Raw genomic sequence first — 12,151 nt, 5'->3', positions numbered from 1 at the left:
GATGAAATCAAGACTATGACACGCGGGACATGTTCAATAAAGACTGGTCAGTGAAAGGAATGGAGGCCGCAGAACACAATTGGAAACAGCATGCAGGAAAACAACTCCAAGGTGCTCCATAATCAAATGCATGGGCTGAACAACCTAATCCAGCATTGAGACACCATGAAACCGCTTCTATGTCTCACAACACAAGTAAGGAACATCGTCAACAATGTGGAGTTTGACCTTTAGAGTCTTCCCTCAGAAGCTGGGGTACTGGGGGGCCTTCGTACGTAGCATGTGGTCTTTTCTGCAGGCCGTCTTTGTTTACAAAAAGTGCGTGGGCAGTTTTTAATTGTAATTTTCAGTTAGGTTTAGAAGGTTTAGAATTATGATGTACTGTACGCTTGAATACAAAGTGATAAGGAAAATCTTACTTATGCTATTTGTTTACTTGACCCTTACTACTACCCATTTATGACTCTGGACACCCATCGCAAAGGTCTAAAGATCGAGTACTATGAATTACAAAAACGTGATAAAAGGCATGCATGAGGGTGCAGTGTTTAGGGTGCCTAGGCACTTTGGTACTGCACCTGCATGCCATTCACCATGCATCCAGCAGTGAACACTGTATACCTTTTGATCCTATAAAGTTAATAGTTTTTATTTGTACAGTACTTTATATCACACTTTTAAAGGATCTAAGAGCTATAAATAACAGGTGTACCTGTTACTCAATTTAAAAGTAACTCCGTTTACAAACCCCAGAACTATTTGAGTCTAAACTGAGTTTGCGGAAGTCCTAACTCATGGCCTTAAAATCACAGCACGTGCCAGGCTAACACTTAACTCAATCAGCCATCTTACCAGACAGAACAACATTTACAGCTAAAACATGCTTGGCACGGTCGGATGGGTGAAACCACTACTCTGGAATTTTTCCTGAAGAGCTACAGGCTACGTGGCTGCTTAGGGCTGTATGAAATGTCATGGACAACCATGCTCAATTCTAGTTGTTGCTCCTGCAGTGCTGGTCTGGGATAAACCTTTTTGCCAGGGCTGGTTTGGTGTCCAGCCCAGAATTGATGTCAGGGAGAAGTATCACTATTCACCGGCTCTTTCATTACCTGCATGTAAGACTGCTGACACCGTTGGACAAGCTGGTGGAAGGCAGGCGTGCGCAGGTGGTTATGTACATGGGCTGGGTTGAGTCTCTGTAGTGCCTCCATGATAATCTCCTGGAGCACAAAGGGACTCAGCACCCCCTTTGCTGCTCCTACACAGAATTGATGGACATAGTTGACACCTGGAAGGAGAGCAGAGAAAGAAAACACAAGCCACTTCGTCAAGTAAGCATAATGGCACACCCTCAGAATCACAGATTTCTTAGATCACAACAAAACATTATAATTCCTTCACTAATTGGAGAGAGCTTTTGTACTTTGAACCAAATCATATATGAAAAGCTATAGTCAACAAGCAGAAATAAAGTAAAGAAATCTTCATGATTGGACCTTTTTTTTTTAATTGCGTTATGTAATGACTTACTTGGCCCTGGTAAGGAGCTATACGAGTGCCATCTTTAGACCTCAAAGCCAGCGTAAAATTGTGTATAAAATTTCTACATGCTTAGTTGCACCTGCTGACGCCTTATCACTGTTTTTCGTTTTGCTTAAACATCTACTAATGCATAGTAATAGATTCATATATAAAGTGCGATTTTATTTTAAGTTTGACCAGTTAGTGATTCTCATGCTATAGTTAGCCATACTAAAGTGTGTTCACGTTAATTTAGCCATCGTTATTGTAGGCCTCAGTTGAACATCTCTTTCAAACATTTACAATGTGCATCTTTGCTGTTTTGATTCTCTCACTGTTTCTCTTATTCTAGGAGCTGAATCACAGTAGTTTGAATATGTTAATTGTTTTTAAATTGTTTAGTTTCCCTGGGAGCTGTTATTGTTGCAAGTTGCACTGTAATCAAATAATTGATTTCTTGCACCTGTGCCCGGGCCGGCCTGACTGTTATGTACCATCCTGTTGAGGAGAGGCGTTGCTAGCAGCCCAAGATGGTGGTCGCATAAGCAACATATTCTGAGCCCAGGATAAAAATCCGAAAAAATCCTCCACAATACCTGCCATCCCGATTCCGTGATTGGGCACCAGATTGCTGTTGATACTGGAGCAGACACAGCGGCGTGGAGTCCCCCTGTCAGATATCGGGCCTGTCGCTGCTGGAGAGGCCTGAGAAGCCGCGGCCTAGATTCTCGTCCTGCGTGGCGGCTGGTGCCGCTCCGAGTGGTGCAGACCTTGGGGTGCCCCTGACGGCTGCATGGCGGAGAGGTTTGGGACCTCGGACTGCAGAGTACCCACCAAGGTCCCAGAGTGTCCTGTCACTGTGATTCCCCCCCCTGCTGAGTTCTACCGCTGCGGCGGGAAGCCGATGACCCTGTGGCGCAGGAGAGCGGTGAGTGGAGCCCAGCGCCGATACATAATGAGATTCTGACTGGGATGCCCTGGGAGTACCCTGTAGAGGTGAGACACTGCTGCGGTGCCGGACTTGTGTCCCCTTTTTGTCTTATTTGACCCCCCATGTTGTGAGCTGTTAACCCCCTCTTGGAAGCAGATCGGGGGCGGTTGCACTCTGAAGGACCCTGGCGGGTGCCTGCTGAGAGCGGTATCCTTCATGTAGGCCTACCTGGATGCCAAACCACCCCTGAAATTGAATTAGGCCTGAGGGGTGGCAGACAGCCAGGCGGTAGCAGGCTGGAGCCGAAGATTTCTCCCAACGAGGGTCGGGCCTGCTGCTGCGGGTAGGGCCGGCAAAACAGCGTGTTTTCCCCAACTCTGCGCTGGGATTGGCACAGCCCCCCCCATAGGCATAAAAGACCACAGGAGTACCGCAGGGGCTGGCCTGGTGGCGCGACGACTGACTACGGCCCGTGGAGCAGGTGCTGGAGCTCCGAGTGTGGGAGAGCGGCAGCAGAGACAGGGCGAAACAGGGTTGGAGGCACGAAGGGGGTCACGTAAGAATCCACAAGACCCGGCGCCATGCGACCAGACACCTCCGTCTGTGACACCCTGGGAACACATTGCAACGCAGGGGAAATACCGCAGCGTCGGGGCCGTGTGCCCTCAACGGTGAGTGCCGCTGCTCCCCCCCTCGCCCTGCAGACTAGCCAGTGATTGTTGAGATCAAGGGGGACCAGGTGCGTGCCTGCTGGGGCTGGAAAACCTTCCCCTCCCCCTCCCCCCACTCCAGTGATCGTGCACAGTGAAGGAGATTGTTGAGTGGCTGGAACCCAATACAGTGACCCCCCTGCCCCCGCTACTAGGTGCACGGATTCACCGGACAGAAGGATTTGGATGTATAACAAGTCAACAAGTCCTGGGCAATCTTGGGTGTGGCTATGCGACATACCGCAATCACTGAACTAACAACAATGGGTCGGGTGAAAGCAAAAACTGTGGCAATGACCAGGCGGACAGGGTCCCGATCACCGCCATCAGAAACGTACTCTGTGCGTTCTCGGCTGGAGGAGGGGGGGGGGGGGGGGTTAGGAGAACGGTAGAGTCCCCCCCACTGACAAACAAGACATGATATTGCAGGAAATTCGGGACTCCAGATCAGCAATTGCGCAACAACTGGGCACTATTTCTGCGGAGCTGAATTTGCTGAAAGATGATCACAGGAAATTGTCGGATAAGGTCAAGACCGCTGAACAGACGCTGGGCACAGTGGCCCCAAAGGTGAAAGAACATGATGGACAAATCCAGCAAATGTGCCAGCAAATAGAATCCCTGCAGGCCCACGTGGATGATGCAGAAGGAAGGGCTCGTCGGAACAATCTCAGAATAGTGGGTATGCCTAAGGGATCGGAAGGACCCCGGCCAACAACGTTCATCGAAGAGTGCCTCAAAACTAAAGTTGCCCCCACAGGGCTTTCTGACCTATTTACGGTGGAACGAGCCCATCCGGTTCCTACTGGAAAGCCCATTCCGGGTGAGCATCCGGACCGATTCTGGCCAAGATATTGAACTATAGAGACCGTGATCATCTATTACAAGCAGCCCAAGACAACCGCCCAATACAGTTCAGCAATGCAAAAATTTCAATTTTCCCAGACTACACACTCCCGGTCCACCGTAAGCGCTCCTCATTTATGGAGGTTAAGGCTCGTATCCGTACGGCGAGCCTGGCATTCTCTCTTTTTTTTCCGGCCGAGTTGAAAGTTATCCACAACCAACGCTCCTTCTTTGACACGCCAGAGAGTGCTTGGGACTGGCTCGACAGGAACTTCCCCGAAACTTTGAGCACGTAACAGCGCGAAAGGCCACAACAGAAACCACAGAGACGCAGGAGGGGACTTACAACTCAGAGCACCAAGACTAGTCCCTCATATCCCCAGGGAGTATTGGAAGGCAGACAGGAGGCCCTCCAGTCGGCGTCTGCATTAAGGACTGTCCGACCGTCTATCAGCTCCAGTCCCTCAGAAGAGGTGTCCTCAGATTCAGACTCGGGGGTAGTGTGGCGCTGTTCCCCTTAATGTCCACACAGCTCAGTAATGACCCGCTGGGCTGAATGTGTTTAGTAATAGGTACAGGGGGACATATTGATCCAAACTAAGATACACCAGCCCTGCGCATTTATTAACCTGAACAGTGTGGCTGTGTCCTGTTGCCTGTACATGATTTTGCCATTATGATGCTAGTCCAGGGATACAGTAGCAAGTGGTAAGATCCCTTGACATGGCCCATCCAGGGCAGAACCACCTAATACAAATAGCCTACACATCTTTCACGTTACTAGCCTAGCCCGTAAGCGAAAGCACCTGTTATTGCATAGTCCAATATGTTAATGTTTTGCATTCAGTTTAGTCGATCGATGTTGTATCATTTGACCATGTATTGGGATATAGCTTGTTTGCATAAATTGCTGGTCTGCTTGCTATTGTCAGGGGGGTGGGGGGGGGGGGGGTACCAATGGTACCCATGTCTCTCATAAATGGCGTCTGGAGTTAAACAATATACTATTATATCCTGGAATATTCGGGGGGATGGGTTTGATTCACAAGCAGCACAGAATTGCGGCTCAATTGCATCGTCGCCGTGCTCAAATAGTATATTTGCAAAAAACACATTTAATATCCTCCCAAACCTGTACATTGCAAAGAAGATGGGGGGGCCAGCTTTATGCGACTGCCTACTCCACTTTCTTGCGTGGCGCGGCAATATGAGTTCGTGCTGGGCTCCCATTTTCTCTAAATGATAGTAAAATAGATGACCAGGGTAGATATGTGCTATTGCAAGGCACACTGAATGGTAGACAAGTGATACTGGGGTCAATTTACGCACCGAATATAGATCACAAAGCCTTTCTGTCCCGCCTGTCAAATGCTCTTTCAGAATGGACGCAATATCCATGGGTTTTGGGGGGAGATTTTAATGCAGTCTTTGTTGTGGGATTGGACTATTCTCATCCTCCTTTCCCGGGAACAGTAGCAACAGTGCAGGCTAGGAACCTATCGGATGTATGGAGACTTCAATACAACATGCATGAATCCCAGTCACAGCTTGCATGACCGGTGGGTGGGAGTGTCATGCGGGGAGATTAATTTAAAAATAAAAAACGTACCTCACCGAGTCCCACGTCGCCTCCGCTGCTGGCTGGGTCCCACGTTTTCCTGATGCTTCAGGAGAACAGGAAGCAGCATTCTCCCTCCCCTAAGCCAATCACAATGCTGCAATGGTAGCGTTGTGATTGGTGCGGATGTCGCCCAGCAGGGCGCCTTTATGGAGGCCATTTTCTCTATGTAGGCTGCATGCAGCCTACACAGAGAAAATGTAGAGTGTGCATGACTGGTTTGGTCGGCCCCAGAGGGCCGACCAAACAGTGAGGGCCCACAACAGTGGGCAAGTCACTCCTCCCAACCCGCACCTCGCCCGCCCCCAACCAGGCATACCCTCCCGCTCGCCCCCCAACTAGGCATACCAATCTGCTTTCTCGCAGCGCAAGAAGAAGAAATATAAAATGGTATTTAAAATACCATTTTATATTTCTGCTTCTCGCACTGCGGGAAAGCAGTGAGGCGATGCTCCTCCGCCCTAATGGAGGAGCCACCCCTGGTGAATACTCCTTTTTCTCACTACCACATCGCCTACATACTCGGCTGGATCATTTTCTTTGCACACCGGACCTATTCCCATCTCTTGCATATAGCACTTACTTAGGAAAAACCATCTCTAACCATAACCCAATCGAACTGACTATTAACTGGGGCCGGGTCCCCGCTCTGATTCCAACACGGCGCTTGCAGCCTTTGTTATTGGAAGACCTAGTGTTTAGAAACACAATAGCAACATCTATCACAACATGCTTTGCGGACAATGAGGGTACGGCCGCAACTAGGTCTATAGAGTGGGAATCCTATAAGTTATCAATTCAGGTGTCTCTATGGGGACAGTGGTGGGTGCCAGATGGGAGATTGCTCGATATATTACAGAACTAGAGGCAACATTGCAAACACTAGAAATAGTGGCCCAGACAGACACAGATGGAGCGGAGAAACTGCAAGAGGCTAGAGTGAAGTTTGCGGAATTGTCGGAATGACGCGATTACTTGATCTAAATACATATACCTTATGCTCACATGTAGAGGCAGACAAGTCTAATACATTATTAGCTCGATTAATACGACCACAACCTTCACCTACACCAATCCTGGCAGTATATGACAGACATCACACATTGGTTACCACATAGGCCAACATTAATAGGGCATTTCAGGACTACTATGTATGTCTCTATGAGGCTCCCTCTCAAGATTCAAGATGTACAGACGCAATCACTGAATTTCTCGAGTCCATAACGCTCCCAGTTGCCTCAAATGCAAGTATCAAAGACTTGGCGGCTCCTCTTACCTCCGCCGTGATTCGTGGCGTGATAAAGGAACTTGCTGGTAATAAAACACCCGGCTCAGATGGGCTCCACATCAAGTTTCATTCCACATTTGTGCCGCAATTAATCCCAAAGGTATTGCAGTTATATAATACCTCACTTGAGGAGGGAACCCTACCACCCACAACCAGGGAGGCAATAGTCACTTCCTTATTAAAACCTGACAAACCCCCAGCGGACCTCTATTCTTATAGACCCCTATCTATTCTTAATACAGAATATAAAATCCTCAGTAACATGGTTACTTCCCCTTCTCGCTGGGTTGATACATATTGACCAGTGTGGCTTCATACCCAGACGTAGTACTTCACTGAATATTCGCCGCTTTTATGCTTTATTGCATACGGCTCAAGATCAATCTCCACGTGCAGGCTGTCTCTTGTTAGATATCCAACAAGCTTATGATACTCTGAGGTGCTTGCAGTACTTACTAAGTTTGGGATCCCTTCAGAATACTGTCATTGGGTAAAGCTACTCTACACCAGACCAACCGCGCAAGCAAAAACAGGTTACAGCGTCTCCCCCCGCATATCAATTATTCCGAGGAACATGTCAGGGCTGCCCCCTCTCGCCACTACGGTTTGTGTTGGCACTAGAGCCCCTAACTCAACATTTACGCCAAGTAATGAGGACATATGGCATACCAGTCGGCTTGGCGACCCACTCAGTGCCACTCTACGCTGATGATCAGTTGCTATATTTTAAAGAGATGCACTTAGACATGCACCCCATAGCCACATTATTGACTCAGTTTGGAACAACGTCCGGCCTCCACCTCAACGCCTCGAAGTCTATACCATACTCCTTTTACGATAATTGCAATCTACCCTACCTACAGTTTGGCTCGCTGTAACTTAAGATAGAACCAGTCACTTTTAAGTACCTTGGAATACACATATAAAGAACCACTACTGATAAAATAGACGGAAATGTGGTTTGTACAATCAACTCTCTAAAATCATAGGTGGCGTTTTGGAACAGCCTGCCACGAACGACAGCTGGCCGGCTAACTGTATCCAAGATGGTCATGTTGCCCAGGCTCCTGTACCAATTTGTGAAACTCCCAGTAGTGATTCCGGCGTGGATCTTCAAAACCCTAATCACTTTACTGACAACTTTTCTGTGGGGGTCGGGATACTACAGATTATCCCTTGCTAAAATGCAGCTGCCAAGCACTGGGGGAGGTATGGGGGCCTCAGATTTCAAGGCATACTGCATAATCAGACAGTTGCAGTGGTTGGCCTATTGGCTAGCTGGCCATTGGCCGTAACTTGTTTGAAATGTAATACTCGCTTGAGCGGCTAAGACTTGGATCATTACAGGCGTTACTCTGCCCCGACTTCAGAAGAATGAGGGACGCCCTCTTCCTTCTCCAGACGGCACTACATTATTGTAAGCTGGCATTGAAATATGCCAAAGTATCTACTCCATATGCCCCAAATATTTCCCTTTGTGGTCTGCCAACCCTACGGGGTGTTCTATCAGCTAGTAGGTTGAGGCAGTGGGCGGAAGCTGGAGTTGAGACGGTGGGCAACTTGTCCACAGATGGAAACTTGATGCCTCACGCTGAGTTTGTGTGAATTATTGTGGTACCTGATACGCTGTTCTTGACTCACGCCGCAATTACGCATTTTACACATCGGCACTGGTTAGTGGAACCGAAGGAGCCCCCCACATTTACCTGATGTCCCTTCACCAGAAGTGGGAAAGTGACATCACCAGGGAACCCACTGACAGGGAGTGGGTGATGGTTCTAAAGCATCCCAAATGAGTCTCTCGCAATGTACGATTTAAATTCAAACAGCTACTAATTTTGCACAGGACTTATTTAACACCACGGATGATACAAGCACAGTAACCGACTGCTTTCTCAGACTGTCCTAGATGTCATTGGTCAGATGCTGATTTCATTCATATGTTATGGGCCTGTCCTTCCTTGAAAGGGTATTGGAATGAAGTTACGATGGGCCTAACCCAAATATCTGAGCGCCCTGCTTGGTCCACTATTGAGGCCTATCTCATGGGTCTTCCCCCGCTCCCCCAAAAAGCGGTGGTACTGCGCCGCTTTCCTTAATATCTCGCAACGCTGGAAATCCAACAGAGCGCCGCGTGAGGGAGCATGGAGAGAATAAGTCCTCAGGTGGGCTACTGGCGAAAGGGATGCGCTGCAGCGCGAGGAGTACAAGTGACTTAGGAAAAAAACAATTTCAATGGAGTGGGCCCATTTAGTAGAACAGTTCAAAATCAATACTGCTGCTGCTCAGGGAGAATGAATGAATGCAAGGACCTTCCTCATGTCTCTGACTGCATTGAATGAGATGGCACATAATAGATGTATTATCGCCTATCACTGAAACGGTTGCCCATCCCTACTCGGCTCTCCCCCTCTCCCTTATACCCTCTCTATAATCTTACATGGATATCACACATGAAACAGGTCTCCGTGGCTAGTTTTTAGTTGTACTGTTCAAATGGGGGGGGGGGGCTCATCCGGATGTATGTATGTATTACTTGGATATGCAGACTCGAATGTAAAAGTATAGTGAAAGGTATATATCCAAAACTATATGTATGTACTTCAAGAATGGAAGTATAGCACCGGAAACCTGATAATCTGGAACTGTACTTAAAAGCACAAGTTGTATCATGCATATAAATAACCTGAAAATGAATAAAATATGTGTTAAAAAAATAATGTACCATCCTGTACAAGATATCTCCTGAAGGCCAAGCAGCTGTGATCCTTCTTCATGCGACACCTGTGAAGGAGGGCGAAGCCACCTAATAAAGAAATGTTGCATTTTGATTGGTTCTCATCTCTTTGGAACAGAAAGGAGTCCTACTTAACTTTAAAAATTCAATTTCATTATGCATTTCCGATGTTCCTGTTTACACTTTTGAGAGCAGATATCCCTTTCCACTCCTCATGAGCCAAAACCCCGACGCCTGGAACGACACCTGGTAGCCCCCTGCCTTCTGAAGCCCGCCCACCCCCACGGACCATGCACACAACCTGGGAATCATCCTGGACTCCGAGCTCAAAATAGACCACCAGATCAACTCCGTCTCGTCCTCCTGCTTCCACACCCTCCGCCTCCTACGTAAGACCTTCAAATGGATCCCCCTCGAACACAGAAAGACCGTCACTCACGCCCTGGTCACCAGCAGACTCGACTACGGCAACGCACTCTATGCCGGAATAAACAAAAACCCCACCCGCAAGCTACTGAACATCCAGAACGCCGCCGCAAGACTGGTCCTCAACCTGGCAAGACACTGCCACATCTCCCAACACCTGCGCACAATCCACTGGCTCACCATTGAGGCTAGAGTCACCCTCAAGATGCTCACCCACGCACACAAGCAATGTTCCCTCTAATTTTTTTCCTCAGTGTAAGGTCTATGTGCGCTGCAACCAAGGCTATGTGCGGCAGTAACCAGACTGGGCGTGTGGGTGCAGCACCAAATATCACTCCAAACTTTTGCTTAAAAAAGTGAAAAGACGGTGCATATCCTCACATATAGATCCACGTGAACGGTGTTAAGGCAGGTTTTAAACCGTCCCACATAGCAATTTGAAACCTTGTCAGCTATGTTGCTGCATTTCTTTTCTTAATAGAGCTGGGCTGCAGGGTGATTGTGTGCATTTATTCAAGTTTCCATGTTAATTTCAGCTCATGATGGGTGCTGCGATTAACATGAAAACTTTAACAAATGCTCTCTTTGAGCAGGAAAAAATAAAATTATAATAAAGTTGTAATTATAATTTTACTTTTCGCAGTTTCAGGGCTGGGTTAGGGTAGGGCCGCATCAGGCTTTCGACTAAGGCATTTTAATGCTAGTGTCCGCATAACCGCATTGAAATGCATTAGACACGTATTCTAGCGCTCCTCTGACAATACTGCAATTGAGGCACACTGCCAATAAGGCAGCACCAGCATGCTAAAATTGTCTAACATATATGAGCATGCAACTGCGCCTTCAAATTTAAAATGCTATGCGTCAGAAATAGAATACTCATGAATAGCGCTGAGCAGGCAGGCCTGAATTTAACAGATCAATTAGCCGTGCCCCTACCAGCCTTCCTGTGAGTCTATTCTGGGGGTACCAGCCATCATGTGGGTGATACATGGAGATGGTCTTGCCTGCTCTTTTCCCACTATCACACCACCCTTTTGGTGACCAGAAGCGCACACATGCTTTGAAGATTGGTGGTAGCTTTATTTTTCCTTCCTGCACCCCCCAGCAGAGAAGTCACATTATCTGAGCCTCTTGCGCAGGATGTTATAGTTTTACAGCCTTGTGGGCCCATTCCCTCCTAAGCCCCCGCATCAACCTGGACAGAGATTATTGACAAAACAGTCAACTTCTCAGCCCCTTCAGTGCCCTCTGAACATGTGTACTTTCGTGAACCGGAGGCACAGTATTGGTCTTGTCACTTGATCCCGGGTCTTGAACGTCGTCAGAGCGGCACACAAGTGTTTAAGTGCGACCCGGAGAGGTAGGAGGCGTGTAAAAAAAAAAAAAAAAGCTTATAATCCATATTTTCATTCTGTTTGTGTGATCTGAGTTTAAAGCAATAATCGCTTATATACTTCAAAACACTTTGTTTTGGAAATAATCTGCTTTGCCACACTTTTCAAATCATCGTCGTTTAACTAGTCTCACCGTCAATGAACCTTGCTTTACCTCTCAAAAAGACAATTTTTTTTCTTGGTAAATGGACTTCAGGATATTCAGGTCGATTCAGGTCCACAAGGATGGGGCACCACAGTCTTACTGCTTTGTCACATGGTAGCTGCTGCTGAGGGCACATCATTTCAGGGGTCAAGAGTTATGTTTTCAGTGAAAGGGAATGGAATTGGTAATTCCAAGTGTATGTGATTCAGTATCCCAAGCTGGACCAGGGGGGGCAAGGCTGTTCTGACACTACTCGATCTGTCTGCGGCCTTTGATATGGTCCCTCATGAGAGGCTCTTGGATAGACTCGCTTTTTTTAATCAGCATATTACTCTCGTCTAATGCGTAATTTGAATTTTGTCGCATCCGGGAGTTTATAGCGGGGCACAATTGGGTTGTAGCTGAAGGCAGTTCAAGTTTCTCAGTATGGTGTTCAGTAGAGGAGAGGATGTGGCACTATGGTCAGAGCTGCGGAATTTGGAACTGGGGAACCAGGTTCAGCCTTCATGACCAGTCCACCAGACCACTC

The 12,151-nt window shown here is 47.7% G+C and overlaps 1 protein-coding gene across 4 annotated transcripts in view; it reads right to left on the bottom strand.

The window, feature by feature from the left end:
* ZSWIM8 (zinc finger SWIM-type containing 8) overlaps window positions 1-12,151 on the bottom strand; it is a 2,297,361-nt gene that overhangs the window by 41,315 nt on the left and 2,243,895 nt on the right. For all 4 annotated transcript variants that reach the window (XM_085603517.1, XM_085603518.1, XM_085603514.1 and 1 more), the window contains one exon: window positions 1,113-1,291. In XM_085603517.1, the coding sequence (XP_085459643.1) occupies window positions 1,113-1,291 (179 nt within the window). The remainder of the gene's footprint in view (window positions 1-1,112; window positions 1,292-12,151) is intronic.

This window comes from Triturus cristatus, chromosome 1_2 (assembly GCF_964204655.1).
Source record: "Triturus cristatus chromosome 1_2, aTriCri1.1, whole genome shotgun sequence".
Taxonomy (NCBI): domain Eukaryota; kingdom Metazoa; phylum Chordata; class Amphibia; order Caudata; family Salamandridae; genus Triturus; species Triturus cristatus.
Note: the sequence above shows the minus strand (reverse complement) of the source record. Positions and strands in the feature narration are given on the sequence as shown.